Source organism: Mus caroli, unplaced genomic scaffold (assembly GCF_978045245.1).
Source record: "Mus caroli unplaced genomic scaffold, Mus_caroli_1 scaffold_11, whole genome shotgun sequence".
NCBI classification, from domain to species: domain Eukaryota; kingdom Metazoa; phylum Chordata; class Mammalia; order Rodentia; family Muridae; genus Mus; species Mus caroli.
Window position 1 is genome coordinate 108,739,558 of NW_028227266.1, and position 19,072 is coordinate 108,758,629.

The 19,072-nt window shown below is 45.9% G+C and overlaps 1 protein-coding gene across 20 annotated transcripts in view; it reads left to right on the plus strand.

The window, feature by feature from the left end:
* Positions 1-19,072, plus strand: part of Map4 (microtubule associated protein 4) — a 153,431-nt gene that overhangs the window by 132,122 nt on the left and 2,237 nt on the right. For 2 of the 20 annotated variants that reach the window (XM_085828048.1, XM_085828047.1), the window contains exons 10-19: positions 54-160; positions 1,269-1,490; positions 4,508-4,691; positions 5,568-5,627; positions 5,739-6,031; positions 8,016-8,129; positions 9,616-9,708; positions 15,086-15,167; positions 17,011-17,123; positions 18,780-19,007. In XM_085828048.1, coding sequence (XP_085684174.1) covers positions 54-160; positions 1,269-1,490; positions 4,508-4,691; positions 5,568-5,627; positions 5,739-6,031; positions 8,016-8,129; positions 9,616-9,708; positions 15,086-15,167; positions 17,011-17,123; positions 18,780-18,992 — 1,481 coding nt within the window. In that variant the 3' untranslated portion in view covers positions 18,993-19,007. Of the gene's footprint in view, positions 1-53; positions 161-1,268; positions 1,491-4,507; positions 4,692-5,567; positions 5,628-5,738; positions 6,032-8,015; positions 8,130-9,615; positions 9,709-15,085; positions 15,168-17,010; positions 17,127-18,779; positions 19,008-19,072 lie in introns of those variants that run through there. The other 18 variants (XM_029481527.2, XM_029481530.2, XM_029481529.2 and 15 more) reach the window with 15 other exon arrangements.

Consider the following 19,072-nt stretch of genomic DNA (forward strand, 5'->3'; position numbering starts at 1 on the left):
GGTTGTAAAATACATTTGCTTAAGGTAATTTCTGCTGACTCTCCACCCTTTAGGAGTATCCCGGCAAGAAGAAGGAAAGGCTGCTGTAGGTGTGACTGGAAATGACATCACTACCCCACCAAACAAGGAGCTACCACCAAGCCCAGAAAAGAAAGCAAAGGTAGGTGCTAGAGTGAATGGTGGTTATCCTTTTCTGTAATTTTTAAAAAACCTTCTGCTGTTATTGCTTGAATCATGAATGCAGTGTCTTTTTTTCTGAGCTGTCTTGTCTTTCTTCAAATTTAGATGCCCTTAGAAAATATATCCCATATTTTCATTTGGCCTATACCAAATTAATTCATTCAAAATCCTCGCCTTGCACTTTTATAGTATATCTGTGTAAAATGTTCATTAAATATTTGTTTTCTGTGCTAGAGATTGAACCTAGGACCTTGTACTTCCTAGGCAAGTGTTCTACCACCGTGCCATGGCTTTTTCAGACAGGATTTTAATATGTCTACCACTGTCAATTTATAAATGACTTGCCTTTCGCTGACTAACAGCGAGAAACAACTGTAGACTTACCCTGAAACCTGTTCGAGAAAAAAAATGAATGGAGGTTTCTTAGATGGACCATGGCTTCAGAAACTTTCTCTTGTACTTGATAAACACACAGGTACCACGTTTTAGGGTATAGGTATGCTGTCTTGTGAAGACATAGATAAGAAAAGTAGGGTGTGGTTGCTGCCTGTACCTTTAATCTCAGCAGTTTGGCAGCTGAGGCTAGAGGATTCTGAGTTGTGTGTCAGCCTGGGTAACATAAGATCCTATTTTTTTAAAAAAGAAATCCAGTCAGTAACAATTTAATCATTTACTGATACATTTATTTATAGAATTCTTACAGCTGCCAAAAGTTAATGACAAAGATATTATTAAAATAAATGACTTAAAAATCAAACCATTGGAATGTGTGGCGCTATGATTAAGAAAGCATTTCCACAGACATGGGGATATAGTTCAGAAGTACAGCATGTGCTTAGCATGCCTAAGATCTTGTGTCTAAGAATAAAGAGAATTACAGTATCTTCAACCTCATCTTAGTATCACTTTACTGTCTGCTGAGCTCAGAAGAAAGGAATGCTTATTTTCAGTTGCATCAATCCTCATTGCTTATAATTTTACTTTGAATTGTGCAATTTATACATTTTTATTTGTTTTTATTCTTGTCTGTGTGTTTTATGTTCTTTAAAATTTTTTTAATTAAAAATTAAACAACCATCAACTTAAAGCCTTTGGCCACCACTCAACCTGCAAAGACTTCAACATCGAAAGCCAAAACACAGCCCACTTCTCTCCCTAAGCAACCAGCTCCCACCACCTCTGGTGGGCTGAATAAAAAACCCATGAGCCTCGCCTCAGGCTCAGTGCCAGCTGCCCCACACAAACGCCCTGCTGCTGCCACTGCTACTGCCAGGCCTTCCACCCTACCTGCCAGAGAAGTGAAGCCAAAGGTAAGTGACCACCCATACACTGTGCCCGGAGAAGATTTCCCTTGAGTTTCAGATCCATAGACAGGCTCTTGTTGCTGCAGACTGTGAACTGATGGAACTGGGGAAGGGCAGGGAAGGGCAGTGGTGCTTTGCAAGTCAGTTTGGGGGCCCAGGGGTGTGACTGTAACACTTGAAACCCTTTTATTATTTTCCCCTTGTCTGCCCTGGTCAGAAGCAATATTCCATTTTCTTTCATTCTTTTTCCTTTGTCTTAACTATTCCTTACGCTTCACCTGTTTCTGTACCTTAAGCAGTTTCCCGAGTTCCACATACTAATCAGATATATTTGTCTTTCTCTTTACTCATCCTGCAAAATAAAGTTTTTTCCATTACTTAGCAACATGTTGACTCATCCAGCTGAGCTCAGCAGGTTCCAGGATCATGTGATAAGTTATTTTGCTTTTAGCCTTAGGCAGCTTCTCACTGGGTTACTTGTGATTTTCATCTTTCCAGTTCACATTCAGAACTGCACTTGCTTCCATGATAGCTGGGAGGGTGCAGGCTCTGGCTGCCTTCCTCAGACTTTTATTTAAGAAGGACCTTTAGCCTATTGGTAGCTTTAAATTCATGGTGGAAAATGTTATCATGTTCCCATGATAACCTGGGGGTTGTTCTACTTTAGTCTTGTAAAGTAAACCTAGGGATTATAGTCTTAATTGAAGCCCTGTCTAAGAAACTGAGAAACCCTATCATGGACTAGAAATGATGATGTCTCAGAAGGCTTTCTTTCTGAACCTTATTTATCCCATTTTGGATTTTTAGGAAGTTGTTTGGTTAAGAGGCTAGAGGGCAGATGACTGTCTTCAAGGAACAGTGCTCCTGGCAAGGGAAAAGAGTCTGTTGGGATAAGATGTACCTAGTGAGGTTTCACTTTGTATTCATAAAAATGAAGTATACTACACTAGTTTCTTGCTATGCATAACTCCTTGAATAATCTCAACCATCTATAATTTTAGTTGTATTTTTTAAATCTGGGCACGCTTAAAAGCTCAATCAAATTGTCTTCCTAAATATAAAGTCCATGCTAATACTTGACAGGTGGGGTTTGAGTCTATGTCTAAGACCATTTCTGATGCCTGGCCCCATACAACACTGCTTTTTGCTATGTGGTGTTTCAGCAGCAGTTCATAGGCTGGCTTAAAGATGTGGCATGTATCTAAGCACAGGAGGCATATATTTAATCAAGTCCAGCATGCAGATTTATAGAAGTAAACAGGGAACCTGTTCAGAAAAGGATATGGAGGCTGGCACTCTGGAGGCAGAAGCAGGCGAATTTCTAAATTCCAGGCCAGCCTGATCTACAAAGTGAGTTCCAGGACAGCCAGGACTATACAGAGAAACCCTGTCTCAGGGAAAAAAAAAAAAAAAGAAAAGAAAAGGATATGGAAACCAACAGATTAACTGTGGCTAAAAGAGTCCGTTGTCCCAGCAAATTCCTGATGTCTCATCTCACACTCTTAAGTGATTTCTACCACAAGTCACTCTTAGTATTTTATCATTATTACTCCTACTAGCAAATCAATAAGACTCTACTACATTGTTCTGAATCATAGTCATAGTTTGATTTGATCTTCAAAACATTTGTGATCTCACAAAACATTTGTTTTGTGACAGGCTCTTCCTTTGTAGCTCTGGCAAGCCTGGAACACACTTTCTAGATAAGACTGGCCTCAAACTAACAATCTGGCTGTCTCTACCTCCTGACTGCTGGGATTAAAAGTGTGTGTCACCATGCTCTATTTGGTCCTCAGTCTTTGTAATAGAATCTGGTGAGATGGCTCACGGGTTATGACTGCTTGCTATTCTTCCAGAGGACCCAGGTTTAGTTTGTAGCATCCACATTGGGCCTCTGCAGGCACCTGCACATACACAACAGACATGCTCACATCCATGCCATACTTACACTCAGAAGGGGCGTGGGGGGGGGGGGGGGAAGAAGAGACAGAGACAGAAAGTTGGAATGGTAAGAAATTATAGTAGATGAGTACAGGTCCCTGACTCTGATCTTTAGGTTCTGTGTAGGCAGTTAGACTTGATTTGATTTTTTTTTTTTTTGGCTGGGAGTGGTGTGGTGTTCTTGTGTTTTTCCAGACAGGATTTCTCTGTGTAGCCCTGGTTATCCTGGAATTTGCTCTATGGATCAGGCTATTTGTTCCTTGTTTTGTTTTGCCCTAAATTTCTAACATTACTATAGCTGACCCTGTTTTGAACAGTATCCCTTGCCTGATATTGGTCAGGCCTGCCCGTCATTACCACCTCTCTGCTGTCAGCCTTCCCACCCTCAGCCTCTAGTATCATTCCATCAAAGCTGGGCTGGAGCAATGCAGACGAAATAAAGTGTAGCGACACCATTAGTTCCCAAGGACACACTGCCTTAGGGTCCAGGCTCAGCCAGCACTCAGCCTTCAGCTCACTTTGGCTGCTAGATGCTGATCTTCAAGAGTGTCATCCTGTTGCTCTGCTCTGGGCAAACATTACCCAGAAGAAGGGCTAAATTAAGTAAGTGTAACTTTTAGCCTCTGGCATACATGCTTGTTAAGTCTTAACCAGTCAAATAGTTTCAGTGGATCTCAAGTACAAATAGGTTGTGGTGTGCTGTCCTCTTTAGAGTCACTGTCACTGCACTAATGTCGATGGATTAGTTCAGAGCACCAAGCGTCTTCCATGGCTACTTGCTCCTGAGAGCTCTCTTAGTGTTTTATTTGGTTTGTTTTTTGGTTTCACTCTATGGACAGGTCTGTCCTGGAACTAATGGTGTCGCTACTATTTGCCTCATATTTGTAACAATCAATCCTATTACCTCTGCCTGACTGCAAACACCTTTCATGTTACCTGGAATCCTTCATCTTAGAACCATTTATTTTCAAGTCAGTCACTGGAGGAGGGTCCATAGTATCTCCTGGTTTTGGTGTCTGCTTATAAAACCCTCTGGGTCCAACACTACCCTGCAACTCTTGTCACCACCTTTCCATTTCCAGCCAATTACAGAAGCTAAGGCTGCCGAAAAGCGGACCTCGCCATCCAAGACCTCATCTGCCCCGGCCCTCAAACCTGGACCTAAAACCACCCCAACCGTTTCAAAAGCCACATCTCCCTCAACTCTTGTTTCCACTGGACCAAGTAGTAGAAGTCCAGCTACAACTCTGCCTAAGAGGCCAACCAGTGAGTATTACATCTCAGTCTTCCTTCCCGTGGGAACCAGCAGGAAGAGAATAGGGCTTTCCTTTGTTTGTTTGTTTGTTTGTTTCAAGACAGGGTTTCTCTGTGTAGCCCTGGCTGTCCTGGAACTCACTCTGTAAACCAGGCTGGCCTCGAACTCAGAAATCCACCTGCCTCTGCCTCCCAAGTGTTGGGGTTAAAGGCGTGCGCCACCACTGCCCTGCTGGGGCTTTCCCTTTTGCTTCTGGCTGAAATGCTAACAGTATAGTTATCTTCATACAACAACCATCAGTGTTTTGAACCTTGCACAATGGATTTACAAGTCTGCATCTCTGAGTCATCTTAGAAGCTGTGTGTATTCAGAAAAAAGGTGACTCCTATGAATTCTCAGATGACTTAGTTAACCCTTTGTTATTGACTCCATAGATCCCAGCATCCTTTTGCCTTTTGTAAGTCCAACTCCATGGCAAAACACTTCCAGTGTGTGCAAGGCCCTAGGTTCAGTCTCAGTCTCAGTCGAGAAGGGGGGGGGGGAAGGAAGGAGGAGAAGGAGAAGAGAGAGAGAGGAGAAGAAGGAGGAGGAGGAGGAGGAGAAGAAGAAGAAAGGAGAAGAGAGAGAGAGAGAAAGGAGGGTTGGGGAGGCAGAGGCAATTCATAGTAAGCTTCTTCTGTGGCCAAGCGGAAGTCATCATTGGGATTGATGAGAGCAGGGTGTGGTGCCAGCCATGTCTACTTGTGCAGTCTCCGTGTAGCTGTCTAATTTTACACTGTGTCCTAGAAACAAGCATGGTCAGTGGTCAGCATGGACATTTTGTAATGGTCAGGTGAGTGATGAATCTCTGCAGATCTCTTGTTAAATATACTCATTTGTTTGTGCAGCCATCAAGACTGAGGGAAAACCTGCTGATGTCAAAAGGATGACTGCTAAGTCTGCCTCAGGTAATGCCTAAGTCACCTGATGGGAAGCCTAATGACCCTGCTGTCCTTCCCCAGTTCTAAGGCTCTCCTTGCTCTCCCTATGAACTCCTGCTACTTCTCATTTCTTTGCAGCTGACTTGAGTCGCTCAAAGACCACCTCTGCCAGTTCTGTGAAGAGAAACACCACTCCCACTGGGGCAGCACCCCCAGCAGGAATGACTTCCACTCGAGTCAAGCCCATGTCTGCACCTAGCCGCTCTTCTGGGGCTCTTTCTGTGGACAAGAAGCCCACTTCCACTAAGCCTAGCTCCTCTGCTCCCAGGGTGAGCCGCCTGGCCACAACTGTTTCTGCCCCTGACCTGAAGAGTGTTCGCTCCAAGGTTGGCTCTACAGAAAACATCAAACACCAGCCTGGAGGAGGCCGGGTGAGTCAATGAGCTTGGGGATCTTTGCATTCTGGCTTCTGTTGCTTTTCTGCCACATGCAGTCATCTAGATAATTTCATTCAGCATCAGAGAATTTCAGTCTTGGCACTACGATCTCAGGGAAGGCCTGGCCTTATCTTCCCATAAGGACCTCCTGTTCACTGTGTTGGGATTTATATTTATATTTTTCTTTGGGAGGTAGAAAGAATCTTCTATTTTATGAAAACTCTTAGCTGGGCAGTGGTGGCCCATGTCTTTAATCGCAGCACTTAAGAGGCAGGAGGATTTCTGAGTTCGAGGCCAGCCTGGTCTACAGAGTGAGTTTCAGGACAGCCAGGGCTACACAGTTGGATGTGTGGTTCCTCAGAGCACTTGGAAGACAGAGCAGCAGGATCATTATGAGTTTGAAGCCATGGCTTGGGGGTTTGGGGAGTTTGGAGAGAAAGCTTCAGAAACTGTGAAGGTAAGAGACACTGCACATGAACCCCATTTATTTTTGATTCTTACCAGACACATTTAATATCTCCATCTCTTGATGTGAGAGGAATCTGTCCAAATGAGAACTAGGCTTTCCTCTGGTGAACACTGTGCTGTGAAATGAACCACATACCCTGACTTTTCTAAATAAACTACAGTGCTTAACATTAAGAAAGTTCTGAGGCTGTGTGTGGTGGCACAGCTTTAATTCCAGCAGAGGGAGACAGAGGCAGGGGGATCTCTGAATTTGAGGCCAGCTTGGTCTACATGGTGAGTTTCATGACTATACAGAGTGGGTGGGTGAAGATGGCAACAACAAAGAGCATTCTGGGGCCAGCACATTAACTAAGGGAAGAGAAGCACCTACTCCCAACCACCCTAACAGCAGGAATTTAGTCCATGAAAACCCTGTAGTGGAAGGAGAAAGCTGGCTCCTATGAATTACCTTCTGACCTCCACACATGCTGTGCACAAGTGTGAATGTGCATACTTGTACACACACACTAACTTTAAAAAGCATATTCTAGTTGCATGGGTTTCAGTTTTATGTGTCAACTGTTAACAGTCCTTGGGAACCCAGGATGTAGAAAAAATGGTGGTATAGTTCACCCTTAACTGTTGTCAACTTGAACTATTCTGTCTGCATCCAGAGTAGGATACTTAAATTGTATTAATCCAAAGTTGTTAAAATTGAATAGGAGGCCTGGAGAGATGACAGGAGTTAAGAACCCAGGCTTAGTTCCCAGAATCCACATCTGTGGCTTACAACCCTTTGTATGTAAATTGTGTTTACAGGAGCCTAGTGCGGTTATGTGTATGCAAAACATTCATATAGATAACATTTTAAAAAATATTTTAAAGAAATTGAATATAGGCACAGAAATGCAGCAGAATCATGGTTCATTTGGAAGATGTTAATGACAGACTGGGATCATTCTGGGACAAGGGCCTCAGAGCAGTTTTGGCTGTGGCACAGCCAGCCCGGTGTCTGGGCTGAGCTCCAGATGACCTCATCCCCCTTTTCACTCTTCTTGGTCTTCCAGGCTACAAACACTCGACGCTCTAAATACCTTGGGTTAGTTTTGGGTTATTGTGTATTACCATGTACCTGATGATCTCATGCTTCCATCACCAGGGACTGGAGTCATGTGCGGGACACAGCAGAGCATTGGAGGCATGAGGGCACTGTGATTTAGAATGACAGGCTCACACGTGCTCACAGAGAAACACTGACTCGATCTTAGCCTTTGAACGATTTCTTCATAAATGCATGATCTCTTCTTTCAGTTCTGGCCTGTGGTTCTTCTTTCTGTGCCCCTTGCTCAGGGATCGCTGCGGATCTAGACTAGGAGTGTGTTGTCCTAGGGGCAAGGGTGACTGCTTCTTTCTGCCTGGTATCCTGGCCTTGCTTTTTTTCTTTTTCTGCCTTCTTCCTTCCTTGGCATCTGGGCTCTCATCTTGGTTTGAAACTTGCCCCCCCCCCCAAACCCCATTTATCTCCATCCAGGCCAAAGTAGAGAAAAAAACAGAGGCAGCTACCACAGCTGGGAAGCCTGAACCTAATGCAGTCACTAAAGCAGCCGGCTCCATTGCGAGTGCACAGAAACCGCCTGCTGGGAAAGTGAGTTTTATTCAGGTCTCCCTCTCTGAGGTGAAGTGGGAACATCATTCTCCTAGCCTGAGTCATTTTCCCTTCTATTCCACTTTGTTCCTGTTCTTAACTAGTTCCTACTTTTTCCTGTGTTCCTTCCTCTAGTTAATGACTCAGCCGTCAGACAGTTTTTATATCAAGCAGTGAAAGCCAACCAAGTTGTGAGCTCTTATCCCATTGTAGACTTAAGTCAGCCAGATGAAGGGAACGTGAAACTGTTAGACACTTCCTTGACATTTCAAACTCATCTAGTATGCATACAAATACATCATACCCAGGTTCTTCTTCAGAAGTCAGGGCTTTGTCTCCTGACTGTAAAGTTGCTGCTAGGTATGGAGACAGATGCGCCTGTCTGGCTAAAATCGATCCACTGTTAATGTCATGAAAAAGTCAAGAACTTAAAGGAGCATGGTAAGGTACTCGGGTTCCTCAGTGTGAGTTCCAGGTTCTCTTGGCAGCCCAGCACATTTCCTTTGCAAAGAGCCTCTCGTTCTGAGGAAAAGGAGGGAAGGAAGGACCTTTCTTCTTGAAAGCTATAAGCTGTGCTACTCTTTCCAGGGCTGGGGTGTTGCAGTACAGCCAGGTTGTGCCCTTCTGAATTATACATCACTGGCTCACCATTTTGGTTGGTCTCTTTGTTCACCAACACATTATTATATATCTAAAGGATTCAGAGAGGTGTAAAACCAGATATGCTTGCTGTAATCCTAGTAGAGCTAACAGTGAGACAGAAGGATCAGGAATTTGAGGCCTGTGTGGAGTATACAGCAGGTCCCAGGCGAGCCTTATCTACATCGTGAGACCCTAGTTCAAACACAAAAATGAAGCCTGGCCTCCTCCATCAGAGTTTCTGAAACAGATGGGTGAGGAGTAAGTGCAGCTGAGTCTGTTGCCTGTGAGCCCCCTGGTGTCAGGTTCAGGATCATGGGACCATTTGCCCTTTTAGATGAACAATGTGTCTTCCTTCCTGTTGTTATCAGATCTGTGCTGTTAACCAGCTGCCCAACAATTCTTAGAGCAGCCTTTGTTTCTGGGAATGAGTCTGGTTGCAATTGTCCCAGGCCCCAACTGGGAACTGGTTCAGAGCATCAGTATCCTTGCTGAAAAAGCTAGAGTCCAGCTTTCAGAGCAAAGGGGCTCAACAAGAAGGTAGGGCCATATTTGCGTGGTCAATGGGGGCCTGTTGCTGTATGAGTCTTAGAAACTACAGCGCAGCCCCCAGAGCAATGAGGCAGCCACATAGCTCTGTCCAGCCTGCTTCTGTCTTGTGTTGTTCCCTTTCTTGCTTTCACATGCCTTTCCCTGTGTTTTTAACCCCTGTTGTAATAAGTGGGGACAGAAGTTGGAGTGACTCTTGTTGACCATTGTGATCACATGTGGTGCTCGGTGTCGGTTCTAACTAGCCCTCTCCGTTTGTGTTTTTTCCCCCTTCTCTTTCTATTCTCTAACACTCCAGGTCCAGATAGTATCCAAAAAAGTGAGCTACAGCCATATTCAATCCAAGTGTGGTTCCAAGGACAATATTAAGCATGTCCCTGGAGGTGGCAATGTAAGTATAAGCTCTGGCCAGTTGTCATATGAGGCATAGTCCCTGTGGGAACCCATGGTGGAAGGGGTGGAGGGTGGGAGGATGCGGGAAGATGACACAGAATACCTTCCCTAATGTGAAGGGATCACAGTGGCCTGAGTTGGTCCCTGACCAGTAAGTAGTCCTGCCAGCTGAAGGGAGTGATGCCTGTAGTTATTTTCGAGGGAAAACAGCTTGTGATAGTCAGGTGTTTCATCTCATCCCTGTGTGAGAGGCTTTGTGCTTTCCTCTAACTTAGTCAGAGACCTGCTTTGAGGGCTGGAAGCCCCCAGTTCTGGGAAAGCACAGGCTTGACTGTGCCTGAGCAGCCCCAGTCCTGAGACAGGTGCCCATATCCTCCAAGACTCCTGAGATGGGTGCCCATATCCTCTGAGGCTGTGCTTGGGGCCTTGTCATTGTAGGATTGTATTAACCAGCATTGCACCTGCCACCCGCCCCCTCCTGCTTCTTTTGCTTCCTTTGTGTTTGCTTCTCCTTCTGCTCCCCTTTCTCTGTCTCCTCCTTTTAGTCCCTTTTCTCTGTTCCATCTAAACATCCTCCTGTAGTCACGCTGCTCTTCTGGATTAGCTCTTTGCATATATTGGAGGTGCCTGGGGATCAGAGCTCACAAGGAGACGTCTAGGAAAACAGTGCATTTAGTATTCAGTGGCTGTTTCCCTCTCGTTCCTGATGGTGCCCAGGCAGAGCTTTACAATGGACACATTCCTGGACCACCCACAAATGGTCGCACCTCCCATTTTCTTCCTTGGACTTGGCTCCTCCTTGCTGTCCTCAGCTGAGGGGCTATGTTTTCCCTTCTCCTCTTTGATCTGCACCCCTGCTCCAAATGCTTTGGCTATTCTGCCTGGGGTGTGCAAACACCCTCTGACATTTTACTTTGAGGTACCCAGCCAAGAATGTTCCTCCAGTCAACCTTGTACATCCTTCCTGGTTAAAATTCACTGTGGGCCGGGCGTGGTGGCGCACGCCTTTAATCCCAGCACTCGGGAGGCAGAGGCAGGCGGATTTCTGAGTTCGAGGACAGCCAGGGCTACACAGAGAAACCCTGTCTCGAAAAACCAAAAAAAAAAAAAAAAATTCACTGTGGATCTTTTTTGTTTTGTTTTGTTTCATTTTAAGATAGGCTTTCTCTATTTAATTCTGGGTGTCCTGAAATTCGCTCTGTAGATCAGGTTGGCCTCGAACTCAGAGATCACCTAGTCTGCCTCCCAAGAGCTGTGTACCACCACTGCCAGGCCCACTATGGTTCTTCATGGCACGGAGGTAATGTACCCAGTCAGTAGGTGGTTGGCCACATATTAGCAGCTTCAAGTAAGGCTGGCTGCAATGAGTAAGATTTTAAAAGGCAGTGACAGCCACCGATATACCAGGGTAGACACTGATCCTTGTGGCTTTTTCTCTGTGGCTTCTTGGCTTGGGTAGAACAGAAATTCTAAAGGAACTGGATTATTTCTATTTGTGACAGTTTTATTGTTTTGAAGTTTTAGAAATTTTTATTGCCCGGCGTGGTGGCGCATGCCTTTAATCCCAGCACTTTGGAGGCAGAGGCAGGCGGATTTCTGAGTTCGAGGCCAGCCTGGTCTACAAAGTGAGTTCCAGGACAGCCAGGACTATACAGAGAAACCCTGTCTCGAAAAACCAAAAAAAAAAAAGTTTTAGAGTATGTATCATAAAGAACTTGCCTGGCATTCATGAGGCCATATGTTCAATCCCCAGCATAAACAAGGTGTGTGACACATGCTGTGATTCTAGTGCTCAGCAGTTGGATACAGCAGAATCCTACATTTGTGAACCTGTCTCAAAAAAAATAAGTAATTATTCATTGTTCTATGTAGTGCATACATAGTCTGTGCTATGCAGTCTGCTGGGATCTCTCAGTGCTGCCGACTCATGATTTCAGAGGCCACGCTAAGGGTGAATGTAGTTTTTAGAGGGCCATCTTGAGAGGAAATTAGAAAACTGTTTTTAGGTTGGAAGGTTGAGAGCAAACAGCATGTGGACAGAGATTGAATGGAAGTGATGTTTCCTCTGTAGCTTATGTCATCTCTCCATAGTGCTACCATAGTATATTAACATTCTGGTGAAAGTAGCAAGCTTAACTCAGTGGACAGTGAATACAGCACTTGCCACACAAGCATGTGGACCAGGTCTTAGATCCCCAGTACCCATATAAAGCCAGGCAACCTTAAAAGCCCACCTGTAGTCCCAGCAAGGACAAGCTGGCAGTCTAGCCTAGTCAGTGAGCTCCAGGTTCTGGGAAGACCTTACCTAAATCACACACGTGTAAGCCCACACGTGAACAAGTATGCATTCACACATGTATGCCACACTCTCATACATGTGTAAGAAACAAGCAGCAGTTTCACCACGCAGTCCTGACAGTGTCTATCACACACATGTTGCACTGACCAGTGAGTGGGATACCAGGCTGTGAGCAGAAGCCACTCTCGAGATGTACACCCAAAGAATATTGGAAACAAAAAAGTCCCTTGACTGTCATCTGTTTCAGCTGCTTCTGTAGCTGGTCCCAACTTAAGATTTTTATGCAGTTTTTCTCTTGTAATGTGGACCTGTGTGCAGCTCAGACCTGTGTGCAGCTCATCTCCACAGCATGTATTAGTGTGTGTAAGATGTCACAGAGCAGCCATATAGTGACAGCCTATGATTGGTCATATACTGAGTGTTCCTTCAATAGACAGGAGTCTAATGTGATGACACACTTCTTTAATCCCAGCCCTTAAGTTCAAGGCCAACCTGATCTATATTAAGTTCCAGGACATCCAGGGCTACATAGAGAAGACCCTGTCTCAAGCAATAATTAAATAAAATCTACAAATCAAAAAAGATGAATGTGTGGTTTTGCTGGCTGTCAGGCTTCACAATGGAGAGGAGAACCCAGTGAAGGAAGGAAACACATGTCCTAGGCCAGGAGGGAAAAACTGACTGCAAATAGCGCCAGCTGCCAACCAAGGAGGCCTTTCTAAGCAAATAGGCTAAGAATACCTTGAAATGGGGCTGGAGAGATGGCTCAGCAGTTAAGAGCACTGACTGCTTTTCCAAAGGTCCTGAGTTCAACTCCCAGCAACCACCTGATAGCTCACAATCATCTGTAATGGGATCTGATGCCCTCTTTTGGTGTATCTGAAGACTCATATATATAAAAAATAAATCTTAAAAAAAAAGAATGCCTTGAAATATAATAGATGGGTGCAAAATTAGTATTGACATGGTCTGTTTCCTTAAGTCTTAAGAGTCTTCTGTACTCTGAGAGGTTTAAGCTATTGGTGTTTTGTTTTGTTTTGTTGTTCTTTTTTAGTTTTGGTTGAATGCACTGCATATTCTCTTCTAGAGTCTCTGTGTGTTTGTCTGTCTGTCTGTGGCATGTGACTCATGCCACAACACATGTATAGAGGTCAGAAGACAGCATTGATAAGCTCCTCCACCTTGATTGAGACAAGGTCTTTTGTTTTTATCTGTTTCCTACCCCAAACAATTGGGGAGCTCCTGGGGATTCTCTTGTCTCTGCTTTCCTTCCCTCTGCGTAAGTTGTGGGATTACAGGTGCTGCTGCTATGAATCTCTGTGGTATCTGAAGATTTGAACCATACATTTTATGGCAAGCACTTTTACCTATAGAGCTATCTCCCTAGTTCCTGTTCTGTGGACTGTTAATTATACCTTTGTCCTGCAGTTTTCTTTAAATTGATTTAAGTTTACATGTACTCCCATATTTGGCATGAGTTTCCCAGGTAATAGCTTCTCTCCATCCGGCAGTAGTCATGTGTGCACTGTCATAAGACTGCCAGCAGCCCTGTAGTGTGGGGCTTGAGTGTAATGTGTCTTTGAATCAGAATGCTCCCTTATTAAATTTTCTTTTATTGAGGAGTAAAGGGAGGCCTGGAGTGTAACTTCATATTTTGGAAAGAGCTCAGCCCCAGACTGACAGAATGGCCTCTGTTAGCTTCTAACAGGCAGTCTCAGGGATGGAAAGTCACCTCTGCTTAAGAGTCCATTGGAGGACTGGTTCATGGAACATGTACTTTCTGAGGTTCCCAGGATTAAGTGGACCCTGAAGCCGGACAATTATCTTAGACCGGGTGTTTAAAGCCATAAGTTATATCTTTCAAAGGAAAACAAAATGGCACAGAGTTCATGGAGCTATAGCTGCCTCTGCCTCCTGGAGTGCTGGGGTTAAACCCATGTGCCATCATGGTATACATGGTCCTGTCAGGCAGGTCAGTCTGCTCAGTATCCTCTAAACAGACATGGCATCTAGAAATGAAAGCCTACAGGAAGCCTGAAGAAAGAAAATTGTGTGTGATCAGAACAGACTTCTTTCTGGGCACAGGGTCTAGGTCTGCAGAGAACTGCGCCTGAAGAGCTCCTCTTCTAACTGCCTGAAAAGAGGTAGTTAGTGCTCACAGTAAAGTATATATCCTCCATAGCTGGAAAGCACATGTAAAAACTAATGTGAAAAATCACCACACACCCTATCGATGCCTGTAATCCCAGCACTAGAGGCTAAGGCACACATCAGCAAAGGTGAGCTTGTCTTAAAACAATGTGTGTTGCTAACTGAGAGCAGTGCTATCTTACTGCATCACTTGTATGTTTAAAATGTACCAAGTGGGGTTGCAGAGATGGCTCAGTGGTTGTTTAATTCTCAGAGCCCACATGAATCTCAGAGCTATGCAGCTCTAGTGTCAGTAGATCTCATTCTTCCTGGCCTCTGAGTTCCAGATATGCAAGTGGTACACAAATGTAACATTCAGGCAAAATATTCAAACACTACCAATTAAATGCATCTAAGATTTAATGTTCCAAGAATTAATTTGATAACTTTATCCTACCTCAGGGCTGAGTGGTAGCCATGGGGTAAATGTCTAAGGCGTGGTACAGATCGTTTTGTGCATTCTATTTTCCCGGGAGAAGAAAGAAGTCTGTGTCATGAAAAAATGAGTCCAAACCACACATGGCTGTGTGGCTGGCCTGGGGCGTGCATTTGACAAGCACTGGGAGGACATTCTCTAAGTGTTAGCTTTTTCTGTGTGAGGATTGATAGGTAAGCTTTTGAGATGGACCCAGACAGGCAGTTTAGGAGAGCCCTGACATTGGTGTTTGTACCCTGCACAGTGAAGCAGCTCTGGGGGGTGAAAAGGAAAACCTGCAGCTGGGAATGAGATTAGAGGTAAAGAGCCACACTAGATCATGGGCTCTTTAAAGCACTTTAGGAGGTGGCCTTGACCTTGAACAGGCTGAAAAGGGAGTAACCAAGGGAGCTAACCCATGACCTTTGTGCCTTGTCTCTGAGGATATTTGCTTTCTGTTCTTCTGCTTAGGTTCAAATTCAGAACAAGAAAGTGGACATATCCAAGGTCTCCTCCAAGTGTGGGTCCAAAGCTAATATCAAGCACAAGCCTGGTGAGTGGCTCTGCCTGAGGTTCTGAAAACTCCTGTGTAGCAGGTAGACTCTGAAGGTCATCTGGGTAGCCTTCCATCAGGGAAGTTCCGTGACATCACAACTGGGAGCCACTTCTAGAGAGGTGCTACATGAAGACCCAACTTTGGATCCTTGGATCCCACATAAATGTCCACTGGGCATAGTAGTCAGCTTGTGATTTCAGTGGAGACAGGATACCCAGAGACAAGCCAATAAACGAGTTCTAGGTTCAGGTAAGAGACTCTGCAAAGAAATCTGACATTTAACCTCAGGCCTGCACTCAGGAGCATGTGGAACCACACACATGCATACATACATGAATGCACACTGCACACATGAGAAAGAAAGAATCAAACTCCTGCGATGCTTTCCTCCCAGATGGAAACAACACAGCGTTTCCAACGCTGCCAGGGGTAGCGGCCAGGTGCTGCGATGCTTTGCTGTTGGAGGAACAATTTGTTAGGTCCATCTTCACAAGCTGTTCCTTGATGATCTTTACATCCGGTCCCTGGCAATCTTGTGTGCTATGTGCCAGGCACTGGCTGGTTGACCAGGGCCAGCCTCCCACTTTAACATTCCCGGAGCTAGTGCTGAAGGAGTGGGCTCATTTCAGATCCAGCAACAAATGCAGCCACAAACAGAGCCTCCTTAATGCCAGCCTTGAGAGGAGAAGGGAAGGTTTTTGGAATGTTGTCTGCGAGGGCCTCCTCAAAGTTGCCATGGTGTTTCCATCTGACAGCATCCTTGGCAGCATCCTGCAGAGGCTTCTGAGAAGAGCCTGAGTACTTGCCTTGGCTCATGCTCTCCGTTCCATGTCCAGAGCAGACAAGCCACTGTGAGACCTTGTTGTAGGTGCTGGTGCCCAGCTGCCAGAGCTGGTATCTCATAAGATCACTCCCCAGGCCAGTTAAGGGGAAGGCATAGAACATTCCCTTTCCTCAGTGGCTCCAGGCTAGGTTGGTTGTTTTACTTACTTGGTTTTGTTTTGATTTTTTTTTTTTTTTTTTGGTGGGGGGAGGGAGAACGCAGCATCTCACTGTGTTGCTCAGGCTAACCTGTAATTCACTCTAGCCCAGGATAATTTTGAACTTGTAGCAGCCCTCCTACTCAGCCTCCTAAGTATTGGGACTGTGAGGTCTAATGTAGAGTGTACTCTTTTTTTGAAGGACCAAAAACACACTGTGGTCCATAAGTAAGTGTTTATCCCATTCTCCTTTTATATGAGATAGCTCTTACCCTAGTGGCACTGAGTTAAGGACTGGTTTTGCTAGGGAGAGCTCTACAGTGAGGAAACCTGGTGAGTTTGTGAGGACTGGGCTGAGAACAGGTGGGTAAGAGGGTCGTTCCTGCCCAGGCCACACTTTTCCTGAGCTAGGTCTATCAGCATTCCCCCATCTTTGCTCCTGTGTTCAGGTGTCCTTCATTTTTTTCCCCAGCCAGGGAGCACTGGATCCTGTCTGCCTTTTTCCAACTCACACTTGTGAGCATGCTCACTGTCTCACTCTTCCTTCTCAGTGTGTGGCTCAAGCATTCAGTGTCTGTAGCCCATCCCCGTCATTCACTAAGTGTCTGGTGGGGCACTTAGGAGAGTTAGGGACACCCCGGGAGCCAGGAGCCAGGAGCCAGTGCAGGCTAGGCAAGCAGTGGTTCGAGGGCAGCAGCTTTCCCTTCAAGATAGGTATTTTCACTGCCTCTCCTGTCCTCTGAACCACCCTTGAGCTGTTTACTTTCCTTGTTTTTAGAAGGGACTACAGCCATCTGTGGCCATTCCTCTCTAGACTTCTGACTTGGCTCACAGGTGTATTCTGCTACCCTTTGTTCCAGGTGGAGGAGATGTCAAGATTGAAAGTCAGAAGTTGAACTTCAAGGAGAAGGCCCAAGCCAAAGTGGGATCCCTTGATAACGTGGGCCACTTGCCTGCAGGAGGTGCCGTGAAGGTAGTGAGTGAGCCACCAGTACGCAGCTAGAGTAGTGTGTCTCCCTTACAGTTGGAGTGGGGCTTAGTGGGCCTGTCACCGCCCCTCAGTTACTTCAGGAGTCACATGTTCTTCGTGCCATTGCTGTCTCCATTTCCACTGTTAGTCCAAAGGGAGGCAAAGAGCCCCAGCCACCTCAGCTTGTGGCAGAATCTGCCCCCGAGAGCTGTGACCTGCCTCATTGGGCCCATCCCATCCATTTCTGAGGGAATGTAGGTTGGAACACAAATGACAAGCAAGCTGGGCCTTGCAATTCCTTGACTATCAGTTTCAGCTGCTAGGGAGGGGCTGCTGGGGCTGTCCTGCCCAGACTCTGGAAGAGCGTGAGAGTACAGGCGAACCTCTTCCATATCTGACATTGGCTGGGCCTCTCCTCTTTGCTCCCTCTCTTCTTTCCTCCTCCTCCTCCTCCTCCCTCCTCTTCCCTTCCACCTCTTTCCACAGTACTGTGAGACCTTTTGTGTGCCAAGACTCCATTTATCCTTTACTCTGTGTCGGGGCAGCCGGGGAGGCCCATGCAGGTTGCAGTTTACAGACTCCCAGGCATGAAGCTGCTGCTGATTTTCAGGGAAAGTGATCAGGGACTTTCCCTCTGTGCCTGCTCACTGTGCTGGCCATTCTGCCCCTTTCCTGTCCTGTCCTCTGGTTCCAGGGCTGACTCCACTTCAGAGACCATTTTCGGGCTCTTTGCTCTTACTGGGACTTGAGAATATCATCCTTCAGTCTTGTCTAAAAGGGACATTTCAGATTTGGTGTCTTGTTCATGACATCAGGAAGTGATTGCAGCTTAAGATTCACACTCAGGGAGGCAGAGGCAGGTGGATTTCTGAGTTCGAGGCCAGCCTGGTCTACAGAGTGAGTTCCAGGACAGCCAGGGCTACACAGAGAAACCCTGTATCAAAAAAAAAAAAAAAAAAAAGATTCACACTCAGATTTTCTATGCCAAGTTTTGTATTACTGTCTTTTTTCACTTCATCTATGTCTGTCTCTACTCTTGCCTGGTGGGTTTTCCAGGACATGAGTATAGCTCATAAAAGCTCCCACTGTTGTTTTATGCTTGACCCATGCTGCAGATCCAATGTCCTTCTGTTGAGCTCCACCAGGTTTTCCTGTAGTGTTCCTGAATCACGCCTTTTTGAATACCTTATTTTGCTTCCTCTGTCCACAGGCTCTAGAATGATGTCCACATAAAAGATGCTCTACCGTGAGGGGACCTTACCTCACAGATGAGCAGGCGGGGAGCCTACTTAGTTACCAAGAGCCCTTCCAAAGCAATGAGTGTGCCTGGCAAGGGGCACCTCTACTTTCCAGCCAAGTGTAGACCTCTGCTGTATGCTCTTTAGAGTTACTGTTGTTGTAGCTATTTTTAATTTGGTATCAATCTTGGTGAGAGTCACAGAGTTCCATAATGAGATTCCCAAGAGTGGCATTAGCCCAGCAGCTCAGTGTTGGGCTAATGAGTCAGTGTTGGGGGAAGAGAAGCAAAGACCAGATATAGAGCTGGGTTGCTGGGGGCTGTGCAGGGTGGGAAGGCTATACAGGAAACTCACCGCCATCACCCCATTCCACTCCCTCCCCAACTGACCCTTCACTGTCTCCCCCACTGTTTCATTGTAGACTGAGGGCGGTGGCAGTGAGGCCCTTCCGAGTCCAGGCCCCCCCGCTGGGGAGGAGCCAGTCATCCCTGAGGCTGCGCCTGACGCTGGCGCCCCTACTTCAGCCAGTGGCCTCAGTGGCCACACCACCCTGTCAGGGGGTGGTGACCAAAGGGAGCCCCAGACCTTGGACAGCCAGATCCAGGAGACAAGTAAGTGGCTGGGCTTGGCCTAAGGGCCAGCCAGGGGCCCTGTCACTGGCTGAAAATTGAAGCTCCTTTGTTTTATGACTGGAGTATGGCCTAAATTTTAACA